The sequence below is a fragment of the Synchiropus splendidus genome, chromosome 8 (assembly GCF_027744825.2).
Source record: "Synchiropus splendidus isolate RoL2022-P1 chromosome 8, RoL_Sspl_1.0, whole genome shotgun sequence".
Lineage (NCBI taxonomy): Eukaryota > Metazoa > Chordata > Actinopteri > Syngnathiformes > Callionymidae > Synchiropus > Synchiropus splendidus.
The window spans coordinates 7,133,388-7,153,550 of record NC_071341.1 but is presented as its reverse complement, the minus strand read 5'-3'; the positions used below and the strand labels follow the sequence as shown (position 1 = coordinate 7,153,550).

The 20,163-nt window shown below is 42.4% G+C and overlaps 1 protein-coding gene across 2 annotated transcripts in view; it reads left to right on the top strand.

The window, feature by feature from the left end:
• zgc:153039 (uncharacterized protein LOC767698 homolog) overlaps nucleotides 1–17,262 on the top strand; it is a 60,534-nt gene extending 43,272 nt beyond the window's left edge. The window contains exons 10-14 of one of the 2 annotated variants that reach the window (XM_053873701.1): nucleotides 996–1,188; nucleotides 5,866–6,040; nucleotides 11,166–11,312; nucleotides 13,846–13,929; nucleotides 15,173–15,245. In XM_053873701.1, coding sequence (XP_053729676.1) covers nucleotides 996–1,188; nucleotides 5,866–6,040; nucleotides 11,166–11,312; nucleotides 13,846–13,898 — 568 coding nt within the window. In that variant the 3' untranslated portion in view covers nucleotides 13,899–13,929; nucleotides 15,173–15,245. Of the gene's footprint in view, nucleotides 1–995; nucleotides 1,189–5,865; nucleotides 6,041–11,165; nucleotides 11,313–13,845; nucleotides 13,930–15,172 lie in introns of both variants that reach the window. The other variant, XM_053873700.1, reaches the window with a different exon arrangement.
• Nucleotides 17,263–20,163: the final 2,901 nt, after the last annotated feature.

Genomic DNA, 20,163 nt, shown 5'->3' with positions numbered 1-20,163 from the left:
TTGAGACACATCAGATTAAAAAGAAACTAAATACATGGCTCCAGAGTGCGACCATTTCAGTTAGGGACCATCCACAAATTCCAATTAAGTATTAGTGAAATCATCAATCATGCCAATAAAAATCAATTTTAGGAGAGAGAATTGTGAAAATATTTGTACCACACTAGAATCACAAAGAATCCAAAAAGCACAGCAGGGAAACACTTCTTTACATTCTGTTCTTGTTTTAAAATCACATGAAGTCATTCGAGAGTGGTAAAATGTTAACTTAATTGAATTAAAGATGATTATTATGAAAATTAGGGTGCATCTAAATATTGTGTGGGTGCACCGGAAGAAAAAGCTCTGGAGCCCTGGAATATTCAGTAAAATGATCATATTGATTACAAAAACAAAGTGCATGTGTAATTTACATTTTGCCTCTGGCTTCTGTTAAAATCACACCATCATACTTCACATATCGTAGTGTGGTGATTGGTGGAGGCCATGATTCAGCCAGTTGCATTTCCCATATGGGTCCCCAGTTTCTGAAAAATTCCCCTTGTCTTTGTTTGAAAAAGCAGTTTCAATAGCTGCTCACCTGTGCCAACAATCTGTATTGTCAACACCCTTTATCACTGGAATTATCACAAAATTTTCACATTCCATGAAACTAAATTGAAATATGGAGTTGTCATTTTCAAAGAGCTTCTTGCTCAAAGAATTTTTCATCAAAAGTCATCCAAGTCATTATCATGCTTCACTTAGGTGCCGTTCTGCTGCACTGGGAGCACGATCCCAGCAGGTAGAGGGACATGCGTATCTGCTGAGCCAGTGTGTCCTGAATCTCTTCTTCACCTCCATCAATTCAAGTCACTTGACTCTCCACTGTATGTTTGCTCGGACGTTGTTTCTCCAAAAACAAACAGCTAGTCACTCCCTCTTGTTTATTCAGGATGTATGATTAAAGTGGCCGGTTCTGTGACTCACACTTCCTCTGTCCTCTTCCCCCTCAGGCCAACCTTCCGTTACTTCACCTGGCACACCTGCGTGCTGGGCATCGTTGGCTGTGCTGTCATGATGTTCCTCATCAACGCCATCTATGCCTCGGCCAGCATCGCCTTCATGCTGCTGCTGCTGCTGCTGATTCACTACCTCAGTCCGACCTCCAGCTGGGGCTACATCAGCCAGGCCCTTATTTTCCACCAGGTCAGACACTCACATGCACAAAACAAGTCATTATTTCTGCTGTGGAATCCCAACCTCATTCACTAGAAAGGGCTCATAATAACAGACTTTGAGATGCAAATACACACAACAGCATGTGCTTGCCATTTACCAAACACATTGACACCTGGCTTCCTCTCACCTGAGGAGAGGTATCATACAGTAGCTATCCATCACATTCATATCAGTCCTACCAGAAACGCCTCATCACTGAAGCGATCTCTTTCGTTCCGTGCAGAGAAGTTTTCTAGCCACACAAAGATGCGTTCTTCACTCCGTGCTTGTGTCCTCTATCTTGTTAGCCTGTTGCTCTCAAGGAGACGGGCCAGTGCTGCCAGGAAGGCCCATTGCTGAGTGGAACTGTTGCCAAGGCGGCGGAATCTTTTGCCAGCAGCCTGTCAAAGAGGCAGAACATTATTACAACCACTTAACTTATTGCTCTTTTCCTCTTCCTCCATCGCCTGCTCCTGTGCTCTTCCAGCCACTCATCCTCTCCACCCAGACAGCAGAAAGCACATTAGCCATTTTAAGTGATTTCACTAATAGGCCAAACAAGAGAAGGCAACGTATGTGGGCTTGTGTATATATCTCACGCATGCTCATTTTCCGGAGGCCATCAGTGTGGCTGGCTGCCAACCACTGCGGTGACATTGCAGTTGAGACACATCTTTACAACAACAAGATGAGCATTGCTGCATGTGGTGATCATTAGGGTTCGTGACTGTTTGGGGTTCCAGAGAGAGAGACACACAACTACCGTCTATAATGTTCACAAGAGATAGCACTTTCAGTTAGTCGAAGGTTTGTGATAGTCTGAGGGGAGAACACCTGGACTCCATGCTCCGGCTTTCTATCTAATTACAAATCCTCTTCAGTCAAACTAGCAAGCCAATAGTTGAGTGGGATGTGAGGTAGAAACAAACTTGAGGAGTTTTTGAAATGATATTGCCGCCCTGTGGAATAGTGCAGTGAGGTTTTTTTTTTCCTCAAAACTCTCAATATATTGAGAAGAAATCGCTTAATTCAGTGGGAACTAAAATCTCATGTCCCTGTGACAGGAGTCATGGCTTTGCCTCTTTGGGTGCTGCTGTTAGGAACATGGCACTTTCAACAGTCTCACCATACACCTTTGTGCACCCTGACGGAACCTTTTTCGTTCTTAGAACGATCCTCCCCGCAGAGTGTTTTCATAGCCAGAACCAACACATCCTCAATCCCATGGTGTTTGGTTTTCACTAGGTTTTCAATTGAAGCACGTTCCGCGTTCTGTGGCATATTCTGACGCCGTGGGCAGCGTGTCACATGAAATAAAGGTATAGGTTGGGGTTAGGTAATCCAGGGGGTAGGGCCCCTTTTGTTGTGGAAAGGTGGAAAGATAAAACCAGTTGTGTAGCATCAGTTTCTTGATTTTAACAACGGTCAATAGTCGCTCCAGTACAGCTGGTATGAAGGTTACACAGTGATAATGACAATATAATGATGAAAAAGTCAGTTGCTGTTATGTCGACAAAGACAGAGAAGACTAAAAGCAAATAACAGATATAAGTGCAACGTAGTGTTGAATTAAAAAGATCAGCAGAACGAAACAAAGAACCTGCATCAGTCAGTTTAAATGACTTCATTGTACTACTGGCAAGAAACAGGAAGACTGTGAACGCAGCCAACACCGAAGAAGAAAAATGCACATGAAAAAGTTGATGAAAAGAATAGGAAAATCCAACTCCACTCCACTCCAAGTCCACAATGAGAGGGGAGGAGAGGTACTGTCGTGGGCCACCAAAAAAAAAAATGAAGAGAACAAGTGAGTGACAACAGTTTGGAGATGAATAAATGAATAAAGACAAACAAAGGCGAGAAAAACACTGATGTTATCCTGTACGGGAAAAGATGGGGATGGAATATATATCGGCTTGGAGGATGATCTGAAAAAAAGAGTGATGGATGGCACAGAAGCATTGGAAAAAATGATGATAGCGTGATAGATGAAGACTGGAGGAAATGGAGAGATAAGGAGAGACGCATGATAAGATGAGTGGAGGCAGTGGCTCCTCTGGGAACTTGTTTTTCGTTTAAGCTGCAATGATCATTTTGTTGATTATGAAAGCATCACTGGGGGGAGGAGAGGCTGTGCAGGCCCACGTTTGAAAACTGACTTAGACACTTGGTTTTACTTTTTCTCTTGTTGGGGTTGGTAACTGCATGACAAGTGCATGTGTGATCCAATACTATTTTGATATATTATATATATTTTGGAGGTTGCTGGTCCACTGCTCAACCAAAGTCGGTGCACGGTTCCGTCTACCTCCCTTTTTTAAGACATTTAACGGTGGTGAATCCAGCATATTTAAGCTCTTGTAGCTTAAATATGTAGCTCTTGAGTCAAGTCCTTAATTCCATTGAGCGTATAAATCCAGCGTTAATCATTCTGAGTAGACTGTAGCTTTGGATCCCCCTTCAGTTCTACATGATCATGTTTCTTTAATGGTCCCTTGATGCCGCTCACTTGCCACACCAGGAGAATCCTAATGCAGGCTCAGCATCATTCACACTGCAATGTCTGATAAGCTATCACAGGGGGGCCATTACAATTATGCCACTCTGTTCTCTGCTGATGGATCTGTTATATAGAATGCATTTTTCCACAGAGGATGTAGACTTCAATTCATTTTAAAACACTGACCTGGATGATTTCAATTGTCCTATACTTGATACATCCAGCGAAAATGTTACCTCGCTTCCTTCTTTTCATGTTTCAAGGAAGCCTTGTCATGAATGTTCGTAATAGATTTATTGTGACGTCGTTGTTATATCAACCGACCGGTTCTAATGTGGTAATGGATGAAATTTGTCATGTGATTTACACCAGGGCACTCCTTCTTTACAAATCCCCAAAACTGTTTTAGTTTGAGAGGAAGCCGTTGTACTCTGAGGCTCAGAATTGTACATCCCAGAAGCATGGAGCTGTATCCAGTTGTGTCACGCATGTAACTCTGTAAGGGGCCCAGAATTGATGGCTCTGCAAATGGACTTACGTCCACCTGCCTGTTATTTTTTGCTCCAAGGTCTCGCACAATAATCCTACAAATGTATATACTTTCCTCATTTCCTGAAGCACTTATAATGGAGTTCAGAAATAGCTCCGTAGAGGACCTCTCATGCTGGGATTCATTTGAACCATTATTTTGTTCAAGAGCATAAACGTTATTAATGTCCTGGACATAATGTGCTTCTATATCGAAAATGTCCTCATGTCATAGTACAGAAAAGGTTAGGTTTGGTTCTCGTGTCTTGTGTCCATCTTGCACTCAATTATCGGGCTGTTTTCTTCCCGATTTTGCACCTTCCCGACCGAGGACGGTTAATTCCAGATCATCACTCTTATAAGATTATCTGATGAGAGAATACTTATTTCTGCGATGTGCCTGTCGGCTCCAAAAACACTCCAGGCTGACAATCGTGAACATGTTCAATATTGATCATGTGGAGAGCCGATCGCGCGCAGTTTGAACTGTAACGTGAAAGAGTATGTAGCCAATCAAAAAACCATGGTGGCATGATGGCAGAGAAACAAGGGTGCAAAGGGGGGAGTTTTGACATTTATTGAATTAATGTCAATAAAAATGTTTGATCTTAATCATTAGAAGCAAATCTCTCTCCATTCCGCTGCCGTTCTCACCCAGTCCATTCCTTCAGGTGGCATGTGTGAACTTCAGTTCTGTGAGCAGCAGAACGCTTCCTGTCATTTAGTTTAGGCTTGTTTCAGGATTCTTCCATTAAAAACATGTATAAAACCACCATCAGCTGATGCATTCCTCTTAGTTTTATCAGATGTGATCACATGGGATTTCTGGCTCAGAAGCTTCTCGATCAATGCTGGTACAGAATCTTCCTGCTTGAAGAGATTGTCAGACATAATCAATGCCAAATTTGTTATCTTCTATCTTGTGATGAAGCTTAAGCAGCAGAGAGCAGGTGTGGTCATTGGTTGATCGTGTGCTGTCAAGCTCACAGACGCAGGGATGGGAACAGCAAGTGGACACATGATGTTTGACCCAATGACAAACATGACAAATGCCTGAGGCAGTTCTGACCAAATTTATGATTACTTAATTGTTGTTTTTATTCAATTGATAACACAGATATCCGTGAGTTGTAAAACTGAATATTTGTATTCATCAGATACATTCCCATTCCAGAGTGATCTGGTCCTGGGAGTAATAACAGTAGCGCCAGCACCTGTGTACTTCACCTTTTTTTGATAACATATTACATTATCAACATTTATTCAACACATTTTCTGTCCTGTCCATTCTTCATTGCTGCGAAAATAAAATTGGCCGGAAATGTTTTTGACGACTCACAAACAGAGATAATGACACCGGGAAAAGGATGTAATTATGCTGCTAAATTGACTGGACATTAATGTGAGCACGTTCTCAACATGGTGAGTGAATCAAGTCTCTAGAAGGGATCCTGTTGTTTGAAGAAAACTTGTTTCGATTGGCGCACATGCACACTTGTCAAAAAAGAAAGTATATTATTATAAATATTGATGTGAGTGGGCGGAGGTAAAAATGACTCCTGGATCAAGTCTTGACTCGCCTAACAGACAAACTCCACATTATATGACATGGTTTATCGTGTTTGTCTCACCTGCAGGTTCGAAAGTATCTCCTGATGCTGGACGTGAGGAAAGATCACGTCAAGTTCTGGAGGCCGCAGGTTCTGCTCATGGTCTCGAACCCTCGCAGCAGCGTGGGTCTCATCACCTTCATCAACGACATCAAGAAGAGTGGCCTCTATGTCCTGGGACACGTCCAGCTGGGAGATCTCAGTAAGATCACTTCACCCATTGTAGTGTTTGCTTTTAAAGATGGCAGGCAGGAAAGACAAGCTCTGAAGGATGTTCATGGTGGCAGTGGTAGGTATGACTAGGAAGGGAGGCTTTTGACTCCTGATGAAATCTTTTCACTGAGGAAAAACAACATGGTCTTCAATATTGTCTGCTCATCTATCAGACAACATACTCCTGGTGATGACTGGCCGACCCTCACGTGGCATTTCTCAATGTTCTTTCAGCAGTTCAACTGATTTGTTGACTGCGGATTTGAAAGCACCACTTGACTTTTGACACAAATTTCTCATCTTCCATCCTACTTTCGCGTTATGTTAATGAATAGATGAAGCAATTGATTATTTATTTTGTTTTATAAAGCGCACCCACAGGCTGCTTAATTATGTTTCTAGTGGAACAAATTATGTGAAGTCAAGGGCGACAATTCAAGTCTTTCTAAATGCGGTGGTTAATAGCTTTAACTTCCTAATTCAAAAATAGAACATGTGCCGTGTGCTGTGTTTATTTCTGACTATTTGCATATGCGGTATTGGAGTAATGTAGTTTTTGCTGGCAGTCGCTCAGCAGGAGATGGAACCCTCCGGGTCAAGACTCGCAGTTGTTTATCTGATGGTCAGCAAAATAACTTCTAAACAGATTTCAATGGCATTTTGAGTCAGGGGTTCTTAACCTTTTTTATATCGGGGCCCACCTTTCCCAGAATAAATCAGCCTGAGGCCCATTCAAGTAATAGAACTGATTCATAACTCTTGATTTCATTTGTGATCAACAACCATATTTAATCTCCTTACACGTAAACAAACCAAAACCTTGTGAAATGACATGTGGTCATCACAAAGATATTTATTTGTCCAACCAGCAGCAGAACCAGGTGCAAGTTATATTCATCAAATCTAAGAAAAAAAAGGAAAAAAAATACACTTTGAGAAAATGGGAAAAACTTAATAAAATTCTGAATATAATAAATATAACAAAACCATGTCTAAATATCATAAAATAAAAATAATATATTTTATTTAAACTCCAAAGAAGATTAAAGTGTAAATGAAAGTATCGCCATTAAATGTTCTAATTCATTTTCATAACTGCGTCAACAGGTGCTTATTTGAACAGCTTTTCCTGTTGGGGGCACCATCACTTTCTTTGTTATTTTTTTCTTTTCAAGAACTTCTCCACAGTTGTTAACTATCACAGATTTGCAACTATCAAGTCAATTCAGTGACACACTACTGCCACCATACGTGGCTAATGGATTGAAACTGAGCGTCTCGCGGCCTTCTCATCCCCAGAGGTGTAAAAACTAAAAAACTTTTAGCGGGCCTCTAGGGGGCGCTCGCCCCGGCCCTATGGTTAAGAATCACTGTGATAAGGGACATATGGTTCAATTTGGTTGTGATTACCATCTGAATCAACAAACCCTTTCGAAGGATTCTTGTTTCTGTGCAGAAAGAGCTGCAGTCTCCGACCACGTCTGCTGTGTTAGCAAGTCCTGGTTTGAGTGCTTCAAAATGTATCTATTTATATTGATTAACTAAGTTGGATCATAATATTGGGTTTAAAATATATAAGTGTAAATGAGAAGCTTCGGTGAAGTTTGTGTTCTCTGCCTTTCACACCGACGTGGTTCTGGTTCTCGAACCATTGCCGTTCGGGACTCTCAGCACCTTTCTATCAAACCAGTCCGGGTTCAGACTGATTTAAGCGGAACTAAAGTGGGAGGGCATTAAAACGTGTCACTGTCGCTCCAATGTTCTGCAGGAGAGCCAGTACTCACCCAATTGGAGTGAGAAACACAGAAATGAGCCTTGTCACAGGTTTTCACTTCCCATGTCTCGGGCATTTCGAGCTGAATGACTCTATATGTGTGATAAATAGACCACAGACTTTTAAGCACCTGACATTGTAGCATAGTGGTAAGAGCACAGCTGCGTATATCATGAGGTTACCAGGTTCCCGGGTGATTTCATTTTTGAAAATTTTCAATTATAGTTAATGAATTTTAACATGAGCCAGTTTGAAGTATCAAAGTAAATAACAATTTACTGTTATTCTGACCAACAAAAATATCATTGAAACTCTTCACTGAATCACCGTCCTCTCCCCATCAATGTCTCTTCACAGACCTGAGACACTGTTGCTTTACTCTGATTATTTGGTGTCATCATGTAACCAAGCATGTCTCGTAGCGAACAGATGATTATGTCGGCTGCATCTGGTATATAAGGACTGTGTGTGTTGGCGATATGTTTTGCAGACGTCAATGTTGTCTGAGTTCATGTAGCTGTCTCACGCCAGAGCAAACAAAGCATAAGTGAATTGAATTTCCACCACTTTGTCGACTTCATCCCCATTTTGTAAACAAAGAATACAACACACCCACCGATGATATCACGGTTTGTGAACCCAACTTTTTTTGGTTCCAGCCTTGAACCAACTTTTCAGGCTCCAAACCAGTTCTTTTCCCTCTCTGAACAGGGTGACCGGGAACCAGGACAGAGATGGCCAATGAGATGGCCCCTGTGCTTACTTGTAGGTGTACAAATGTGAAATATTTCAACTAGAGGTGTGACTCGAAATGAATCCAGTTCATTAGAATCATGAAACAATCAAGTTTAAGTTGAATCCTTGCACATGACCTCATGAATCAGGCTGGAAGTGCTCCAGTGAGGAGGGAACTCTCCACTGCTTGCAGTCCACAGTACATTTTAGTGTACAGTTAAATGTTGTCCATCAGCGCAATTTTATTCTCTTTCATGACGGACATTTTGGTTATGACATCACACTGTATAATGTGGTGCATCTGAACATTTATAAGTGATTAAACTGTGTTATTTGGATCGCTGCATTATTTTTTATTGTAATTCATGAATCCAAATGAATCTCTAAAAGTGTTACCCCAAATTTAAACTGTCATTTGGTAAAGCAACAGCCGTGTTTATCCATCTTAGGCGGACCCAACAGAATCAAAGCTTGTGGAGACTGTGGAACTAGCCCAGTTACAAGCAGGAACTCGTTCATTGGTGTGAATAGTCAGCAAGAATCTCGATGACCCTGGATGTGTGAAGGAGATTAGGAGGAAGGGATTGTTATGTGAGAGGTGCAAATTTTTTTCCCCTCACTTACTTTGTCTTGCAGAGGCTCCATCCAGATGGGAAGACACTTTCACTCATTGTTTTCTATATTCTTTAACAGCTTCAGTTGTGAGCTTCATCCACAATGCTGACTGAATGGAAGGCAGGTGTCAGTTTATGGACATATTTTGGTAGCATTTGTTGTCTGAAGAGTGGATGCAAATCTGATTCCAAAAAGCAAACCATCATTAGCGTCACCTTTCGAAGCTGTCACGACGACGAGTGTTTCGCCCCAACGCCCGTCTTGATTGATGCTGTCATTAGCCGAGGCAGCGGAAGAAGACAACGTGTCAGGGACGTGGTGACAACGTTGAGTGGAGGAATGAAGAAACTGTTCATGCGCCATTAATTTAAAGGTTGTGAGGTTTAAATTATGGCAACATACGCTGCCCTGCATGGGTTTTAATTCTCCTGACTCTTCAGCCATCATGACCACTCAGTACCATATGATCAATCTAACCATTGTCTTCTAATCTGCATTATATTGTGGTTTGTGGGGTGGGCGATATGGACAGAAAAAGTTATCACAATAAATGTTGTAATTTTGGCGATCACAATAATTATCAGCATAAATCCATTTTCATTCTATTCCATGTGTTGGACACAATACAGTCTCACTTGAATATGTTTTATGATAAAAGTTATTAGTGGAATTTGTCTACAACATCATTATTTGTTTATGTTTAAATATAATAGTTAACCAAGTGTAGAGATGAGAAATTCAACGTCTCTGGTAGAAGCCGCTGGTGTCTGACAGACTGCTCTGCCAGCTTTATTTAGGGGTTAAATTGAGCCATCTGTCTGCTGTATCTCATGTCTCTTAACAGTTGACTTTAACTATGGACCAGTCTGGACACATTTCCTAGATGCTATTGAAGAAATATTAGATATAATCTGAATAAATTACATTGTCTATCCTCCAAATCATCAAACAAACTGTCAGTCCTTTGTCTTGTGTGATGTAAAACCTTTTCAATTCACAATACTCTCTCCAATTCTCTCTCCTAAAATGGCTGTTTTTTTATTGCCTTATAGAAGATTTCCCTAATACTTTGACCGCTTTAGAATTTGTTGATGGTCCCTACCTGATGCCAGGTTGTAGCATTGGTGCTGCCTGTGAGAGTGTGTCCGCAATCAGTGAACCCTAATGGGGACGCGGAAGAGGACGCCGCCACCAATACCGGAGCAGAGGTCCGTCCAATATCCAACTGTTTTCACCACGGTGCTTCACCGAGGCGCCAGTGCAGCGGGAGACTTGCATGTGTTGATGTGAACCAAGGCAGACGGCCGCGTCAGAGAACCTATGAGGACCACTCCATCTAATAAAATAAACACAGATCCAGAGACTCAGAGTGGACCAGTGTCATTACCAAAGGTTCCCTGTATTAAAAATAAGTTAAAAACTACAAGTGTGAACTATAGTCCACCACACTGTCCACAGCTGTCACACACCGGTGTCGTCAAACGCAGCGGAGCTGGAGAACACGGCGTGCTGTCACGGTCTTGTCATGTTCATGTGTGTAATTTATTGCTGCGTGTTTATTGGATGCAGAATTGTCATCGTGGAGATTGTGTTTGGCGGTATATCATGTACATAGGTTATCGCCTATCCATAGTGCTTTTGCCACAGCCTCAACAGCAAGAAGGTTTTAAGCTCTAGATAAGTATATGTTCACTTGCACATAAGTACGATGTTGACCGCCCTTCTCCAGTAATTGAAGGGGGATACTGGGTGGGATACTGATGGGCCGAATGTCCACTCAATGACTCATCTCTCTTGAATTTTTGTTCCATCTCTTCTCACTGAAACAAACATGTATCTCGATGGAGCCAGATGTGTGTTTGGTGACTCGCAGTTTTACTTCACTGTTCACCATCCTAAAGTCGTTGCTTCCATGGTTCCCACTGACTTTCTATCTTTTGTCCAGCATGATGGTCCTTCATTTTTCCTTTGTTTGTCTACTCTCTTGCAGACACTTTACCGTCAGACCCTCTTCAGAGTCATTATGACTCCTGGCTGTCGCTGGTCGACCATCTCAACATCAAGGCGTTTGTGAACCTGACACTAGCAGACTCTGTTCGTCACGGCATCCAGCATCTGCTGTTCATCTCTGGACTAGGTCAGTGTTCCTCGATAAGACATGCAACACAAAAGGCAACTTTGAAATGAAGATTTTTACCATTCAATTTGTTCCATGATAATGAAATGTTCACGTGACAAACACCATGTTGTTTTCAAGGAAGCTTTCATTACACCCTGCTTCTTTTGATACGATAGACTTTTGACTTCTCTGGTCATTTGTAGTCTCTAAAAGCCATACTAGATGAAGAGCCTGATTATTTTTCAGACATGGTTCCTGTTTACCATGGCTTTGTGCTTAATGACAATTCCCAGAAAGCAGCTGCATTTCTCAGACGCGATGAAAAGACTTGGTTTTTAAAGAGACAAATAGGCTGAATTTGAAACACAAACTGCACACAACACCATCACTCCTCGCAGTAGCTTTTTGACAAGAGCTCTGTTTTGCACTTTTCTTTAATATTTTCTCATTCAGTGTTTTTTTTTTCCTCTCAAGTGGACAGTAATGTTTTAATACTACTGTCTCAGCGGTGATTAATATTACCAGTCCTGAAGAACCCACTTTAGTCATTTTGCTGGTGGAGCATTTGATGTTATGTTTGTGAAGAATTTGCCTTTTCCCTTTGATGTTTTGTTTGTCTTCTGTTTTATTCTTTTTTTCTGGATGCATTCAAAAGATTTTTTTTCTATTTCAGTTTTCTAATCAAGTGGTTTTCAAATCACACAACTATTTAGAAATGGGACCATGTAGAGTGAAAGGCATCATTATTATTGTTTCTTTTTTGCTTTTTGTTTCTTTTTGCTTCCTCGCTTAATGCTTGCAAACCAATTGGAATCTTGGCCTGTGTATCATTTGTTCATGTAGTTATTTTTGCATGTAAAACATGTATATACTGTAAGCCAGAGGTGGGCAGTTAAATTTCCTAAAGGGTCACATTATAAACTGTGACTGTTGTAAGGGGCCATCATGCCAAAAGAAAGGTGGTGATGACCACGAAATGTGACAGAAACAAAATCTTAAGTAACAAGGATGAAATGAACCATAAAATGTTCAGTGGAAGCAAGGATATTAAGAAGTGTAAATGTGGCATGAACCCTATAAAAATCATTGCATTTTATTTGAATAGAACTCATAATCAAACTAGGGACCAAATCTTGAAGATGAACATTTATTTCAAAATATGTTTAGAATTTTCTTTCAACAAATTTTGAGGAAAATACTAAATTGACCAACAAAATGAAGAAACAAAAATTTTGTCACAAACGTCTTTACTGTTGAACTAGTACTGGCTAAAATGGTTACAGGATAAAAAAAAGACAGAAAATGACAACTTATCAGTTGTATAGTTTAGTCTGATGTCATGAGGGCAGCAAAAACAAAGGCAAAGGGCCGCATGTGGCCCCCAAGCCGCACTTTGCCCTGGTCTGCTGTAAGCCCTCCACTACTGCAAATCATCCTTTTTTCACTCAGACGCCTTGAATTGGTCTTTCTGCGATAATACTCATCTTGTGTGTGACCCCCTGGTCCACAACGATCTCCACGTGTCCGGCTTTTTCTGTCTGGGCTAGGACCATCTGAAGGAAACGTCTGTCCCGCTCTTCCCCTGAGAGAGTGCCTGTGGGACGGCAGTTTCATGCCGGTAGCAGCCGGATCGTGAATAAAATGAGATACTTTATTGACTGATCTACTGGGTGACTGTGGAGAAACTACTCTGATCCAAAGTCAAATCAAAGACAACCAACCTGTTTCAGTGCGAGGAGATTGAAGTTAAGGCTCAAACTTGAATGATTTGTAGGAGCAGTTCTTGTGTTTATGGATGCTATTTAAACTGAGTGAACCATTTCAAAGGTACATTCAGTGCAGCACACAGTCGTGATGGGCTGATGAGGCTTCATGAAACAGAGTCCAATGAAGAGCACCCTCTGCTCTGGGATCTTTGGATTTGATCTTTTCCCTTAAACCAAGCGCGCCACCTACTGAATGAATGAATATGAATATGAGCGCACTGTTTCATGAAGCCTCATCAGCCGTCACTGCCAGACAGAGAGGTCCCACAAGCATCTGGTTTGCATCAGCAGAGGGTATTAGAATTTAGTCAAAATCATTTTTTGTTCAGCACCAAATCAGCTGCATTAAAAATTATTTATCTTTTCTCTAATGTACTGTTTTGAAAATTAATATGGAAAAAATCTTAATTTTTATATTTTGTTTCATAATTGAATAGACTGAAAGACACAGAGACAAATGTTCAGTACAAACGTGAGTTTCGCAGTGATATAAGTGAGTTTTTCGTTTCGTTAAAAGCTGTACAGTTTTAGATGAGACAGACATCCGTAGAGTCTCGGGTGTTTTGAGTACTAACTTCAGTTGTGGGTGTTTAATTGAAGCAATTTACTCTTTTGATCTTTATTAATATGTGTTTTAGTGATTCCTCAGCTGGGAAATGTAATGAGCAGCGAAGTGAAGAGCAAGTGTGCCGTGATTATAAGTAAAATATCATGCAGGTCTGTCAAATACTGTTAATGGAGGCAGTTTATTGGAGTGAACAGTTTTTCTGCTTTTGTTGATTCAGACATAAATCTGTGTTGGGCTCGAAGTGACATCACAATGAATGGAGAAAAATGATACGCAGTTCAACATAAAGACAGTTGACATGGTAAATAGCTGCAGGTTTGTTTGACTGAGCTTCTGTCACATCATATCCTGCTATAAACACGAGGAAGTCAAATCTTTGTGCCCAAGCGGTTTACATTTCATCATTTGACAAGCCGCTTCTCAGCAGCGTGGCAGGCTCATCGTTCGTGGATCAATCACACTTTATTTGAACAGAAAAAATGTCCACAGCCACTTCAGAGCTGGAAACATATACATCTTTTTTAGGATTAAACAAAGTGGGAAAGAAAAGTTTGGACAGCTGACTGAACCAGATGCTTTTAAAAAAGCCTTAGCTATATTCACAGATTTGCTGCACCATCTAGTTTGTTTGTTTAATTGCAATCTATTATGATGAAAGCTATAATATTGTGATTATAATTATGCGGTAATGATAGATTTGCTGTTACGTACATGTGTTCCCGGTTGACACTTGTTTGTCCGTTGTAGGTACCAAATGTGTACGCTTACCAAATGTGTCCTACCTGCCGCGGAGTGATGACGTCACATCTGGCATATACGATATCTTTTTTTTATGTTTTAATGTGCCAGAGGAAGTTGAAATAAATGATTTCAAGGCGCTTTCTACCACATGCGTAGCATTTATTTCCACAAAATACGATGTTTGTCATCGAATCGTTTGCAAAGTTTATGTCTGTTCTTTTCCACAGTCTGCGGAACAACTCATCGACATGTGTGGAGCTTTGTTTTTATTTTATATCGCACAAAAATCAAAATAGACTCCACAGCAGATAATTGTTCTTCTGAAGGTATTTTTAGTCGTTTCTTTGTAAAAACAATATCCAGTACGTGTCAGCCAATCACGACGCGCGTTGTTCCGCAGACTGCGGAGAAGAACGGACATAAACTTCGGAAATGATTCGATGACAAACATCGGATTTTGTGGAAGTAAATGCAACGCATGTGTTAGAAAGCGCCTTGAAATCCTTTATTTCAATTTCCTCAGGCTCATTGAAACATTAAAATACCGCATATGCCTGATGTGACGTCATCACTCCGCAGCAGGTAGGACACATTTGGTACCTACAACGCCATCCTTTCCCGATCCAGTCGATCAGACAGTCAGGGACTCAGAGAGTTATTAATTATATAAAAATTATGTTCATAGGCTTTTATCTATAATATAAAAAAATTTATAATTTATTTATATCAACTTCAGTTCATTTCTATTTGTTCATTCACTTCCACCCTGAAAAAAGTTTTTGATTCCGTTCTTTTTTCTGTAGGTGGGATGCGCCCCAACACCCTGGTTCTGGGTTTCTATGACGACAGCCGTCCGAGGGACCGACTGATCGACTCATCACTCACTTATCTCAGCCCTGCAGAAGACAGCCTGGGACAACCCTTCCATTTCGCCTGCCTGCGCGGCTCCGGAGACAGACAAGACGGTGGGGAGTTCGGGGACGGGAAGGTTCTGGGTCCGCAGGAGTATGTAGCCATTATTGCTGATGCAATGAAGATGCTGAAGAACGTGGTGTTGGCTCGCCACTTTAACAGCTTTGATCGGGCTCAGGTTCTGTCCCAGTCCTCCTCCTTCCCAGGGAAAGCCAGCTTGTTCGTGGACGTCTGGCCCGTGAACCTGCTGCGGCCGGACAGCTGCAGCTACGTGGACACCTGCTCTCTCTTCCTCCTGCAGCTAGCTTGCATCCTCAACATGGTGCGAGCCTGGCGCAGGGCCACACTCCGCATCTTCCTGTGCGTGGAGGAGGGGCGCAGCGTGAAGAACTCGCAGGAGAAACTGGGGCAGCTGCTGAAAGAGCTAAGAATCAAGGCTCAGATTTACCCTGTGTCATGGGACCAGCAGGTGGCGCTACACTGGCAGCGGCAGGGTGAGTGGGGCCAGAAGAAGCTGGCGGGTACAAGCAACACGATCAACGGGGAGACGGAGGCGATAAGAGAGGAGGACGATGCCGATTACGCCAACAGCTTCCCGAGCAACACCACCCGTCTTTCTGACGACTACTTGGCAGCTGTCAATCAGCTGATCTTGGATCAGGCCCGCCCTCCGCCGGCTGTGCGCTTCCTCTACCTGCCCCGCCCGCCAGCTGACACCCGCCGCTACACGGCCTACCTGCACCAGCTGGAGCTGCTGACACAGGGCCTCGGGCCGACGCTGCTCATTCACGGTGTCACACCGGTCATCACTACTGACCTCTGACATCTTCCAGCTAGGAAGAGCAACGTCAAAACACAACGGAGAAACCTGTGAAACTCCTGCATAGTTTATTGAAATATTTTTAGGGAGCATACTTCTGAGACAGACAGTGATGGGCTGATGAGGGTCTGTGAAGAACCACCCCCATTTTCAGAGTTCAGTAGGTGGCGCTGTCCGTTTTAAAATGATTTTCAAAACCTAAAAAATTGTTGTTGAAATCCAAAGATTTTCTGCAGACAGTGCCACCCGCTGGCCTCTGAAAATGCGGACACTGTTTCATGAAGCCTCATCAGCCCATCACTCTTGACTAGCTCTCGCTGCCTTCAGCTCCCAAAATGTGCCTGAACTTTTAGTATCTTCTCTAAACTCTCTGTTAGCTACACAGCATCACATCATCGGAGAACCACTGACAGGCTGCTGGTCAGTGCCTCTGATGACTGAAGACAGAGTTGCGGTTCACAAGACGGAAACTGAAGGAAACCTATGCACCAACACTTGAACACAATCACTGAGCAATGTGAATAAGTGTGATCATTTTGAACAGCCAACAAAATAGCTCAAATAACAGTATACAGGCCTCATTTGGCTTCGTCTGACGGTTCTCAAATAAATGCTGAATTATGTGCAGCATTAAATGAGTGAGCAGTACTGTGAAGAAAGCTGAAGTCACCAGAGTGTTAGAAAAGACAGTCGTTCCTCCACACTCACACTGAAGGACGGGCTGTGAGATACTTCATGTAGTGCAGTTGGGTTCGTTATTCACCATCCTGGTCCATGTCCAGAGGAGATGCTCAGATGGCGAGTGCGGCGATAAAAGCCAAATGGTCGTTCTCATCCCTTCTGCTTCTCCCCCACACGGCACGTCAGTCTGCCCTCCAGTGTAAAAGCTGACCCTGCTGTATTTACAGGACCAATACAGACTGTGATTTTCCATGAGCTTTTATTAACTATTAAAGGTACTTTTAAGCTTTGTAGAACAATTTTAACTGACATTTGCTTCTAGAGCTGCTTCGACAGATGTTCCTCATAATATGTGTCATCAGAGTGGTACCAGCTCCGACATTTGAACGGTGCTACTCAGAGTATCAGTTGTTTGCACTATCAAACATAGCCAAGACTGACTTTTGGAATATTCTTATGCAGTGTGGGACATTTTACGTTGCATCCAATGATACATTTCCACTCTGAATCCAGAGTGAATGGTGTGTAGAAAATGTTTGAATCAAACTCTTCACATTTGTATTCCATAAATTCAAATAAAATAAAATAATAGTTCAGTTTGTCTCTCCTCTGCCTTCTCTCTCCTCCAGGCCGTGATATCAGGACGTGATGGCTGAGTTTTACACAGCTATTGTTTGTTGGAGGTAAACTGAGATCACTCTGACTGAGAGATGCTAGAGGGGGGCAGCCGCCAAATTACCTCATTCTACTGTCGGCGGCGTCGCCAAACAGACTGAAATGGATTCCTCCTCAGCTGTGCGCTGACCGGCGTATTGGAGGAATAAGAACCGAATAGTCATCGATAGCTCCTGAGGCGGTGAGGGAGGCTGACATTCATCATTGGAGGAACCTCGAGGGCCCTGAGAGAATGTGACAGGAAGAGGATCGAATATAAAAATGGGAATTGCATCTGGAGTGCGCGTGCAATCAGTGTTTCAAAACAAAGACGGACACGTTTAAATATTCTCAATGCAAACAACTTTGTGGATCCTCAACTGTGGAGGACCCACTCAGCATTGCACACCCTGGCACTGCTTTGTGTCATCACTAAGAAGATGTAAATCTGAAGGCCAGTATAACTTTTTTTTTCCACCATCATGTGACATCCAGCAGTCTCACCTCAGTCTGGGAACAGTGGACTGTCAGCAGGGGCTTCAAAAGTCCATGGGAGTTTCCATGTTGCTGCTCCTTGTGGACTTACAGAAGGAAATTGCCTTTAAGCCGTGTCCTGTGGGAGGTGCCCAAACTGTTAACACTGCCCATTGGTGCCCCATTTGGCCAGTGTCAGAGTCAGATGCATGTTCTCAGTAAAAAAAAAAACTTAAGGGTGGGATTCGATTGGAAAAAAAAAATCTAGTTCAGTAGTAGTAGTTTATTTTGCATCAATTTTGACAGTTAAGTTTGACAATAGCACAATAAATCACCATGGTGTCTGTATTCAAGTTTTTATATCGCGTTGTGTAAACTAAACCTTTTTAATGTCTTGAAAATATTTGTATAACAATATCAATTGTATAAGAATTTCAAATACATTCGATGCCAGGGTAGGGGGAGGATCCCGGCCTCAGGATCAGCTCTGATTTGGCTGCTGCTCGGTGAGGAGGACATTTCCATAAGGCAGAAAAGAAAGTGGAAATGAGCTCCCACCTCTGGTGTGCAGTCCTGGGAGCTTCTCTAGCTAAGGAAGGGCAAGCGAGTGACCTCACCTATGCTCATGAAATAGTTGAGGTCAGTGGTGCTTGGTGATGGCAGTTCTGCAGGAGCTGTACCAGCTTCACATTCAAACATCACTATACATGCAACACAAACCACTGTAGCAATGCTCTGCTAAACAGTGCTGTTCCCCAAAACCTCAGGCCCTGCAGAAACTTGGGGCACTTTCATACAAAGGATTAGTGGGGTACTGATCGGAATCATGCCTGGTGCCATGTGACCATTCTATGTCTGTGAGCTGTGGCACTTCTTTCAATGCCCCACAAGCAGTATGTAATGAGCAGCAATATGTAAAGAGGAAACTACTTCCTCCAAAATATGACTTATGTTTTATAGGCAAACTCACTGAACATGCTCTTACTTTCATACAATGTGCTTCATGCATGTACTATGAGGTAGTAATGGGCCCTTGCTTTAGAAATGATGTGAGGTTTCACTGAAGTGGTTGTTCTAATACAAAGATTTTACAGCAGAGAGCGCCATCTAGTGGGCTCTAAAAATGAGGACACTGCTTCATGAAGCCTTATAAGTCCATCACAACTGTGAGATATTGGGGAGGGTCTCAGCGCCCTCTATTGACTGGTGGTGACCAAAATAACAAAGCAGACACAAGCAGTTGAGAGGAATTTCTGAACGCCTTCCTGCTGAAGTCTTCAGAACATGGCCTGTTGAGTGTGTTGTGCTCATGCAAGAAACCAGGAGTCAATATGCCAAGCTGACACCTGGTCTCCCTCTAATTCAGGTTTATTAATCCACCTGTGCAAAAAGGACACCAGTTAAAAAAAAGTGTATAATGCAGAAAAGCTACCAAAACTCCTGAAATTGGGGCATGAGGAACATGGTTCTAGCAGAGCAGATGAGCTCCTCTGCCGGGGGCCTTTCTTTAAAAAGTGTATGTGACAAAAATCAAAGATGGAGACCATCAAGGTTGAGTGTGCGTTTGCCCCCGAGTCACTCGGTCCGTCTCCGTCGCTGGTGTGTCAGCAGCTCTGATCTGAGGAAACCTGTCTCTTCCGCCACGTATCATCTTCCCAAATCCCACAGCTGCGAGACACACGCTCACTTATCACCTCACTTGTAATTTCAGCCACACCTTCCATTTCATCTCCGTCCCTGAGTCGTCTCATCCACTTAATTTTACATGACACACAGTTTGCCTGACTCATCAGATGGGAGCAGAGGGGAGACGTGAGAGGAGTGCGAGGTGTCAAGTGGAATCTTGTCACACTTAAACCCAGATTTGATTAACAGTTAAAGATTTGGTCCCAAACAGACCCCTGGCTGTGTCTGGGATTCATTTCTGAATTCAAATGTGCTCCGAGTGAGCAGGAGAGGATCAAACTCTGCCGCGCAGCTTGCAAGAAGTCGCTGTTCTTCAGCTCATTCATGGTATAAATGTTGTTTTAGGGACGTCATGTTCTCATTATGCAACACATAAATGCCAATGTTACTCTTTTTCACCACCTAGCAATGACATGGGAGGGTAAGGTTCACCTCAGAATGAGTTCATCGACAGCAGAGCTAGCAAGTTCACTGTATGCAGTTGAAAACATAAAGTAAAAGTAGCCCAGTTACGCTACTGTGCTAACAAGCTGAAATGTGACCATAGTCTATGGTGAACTTTGAAGG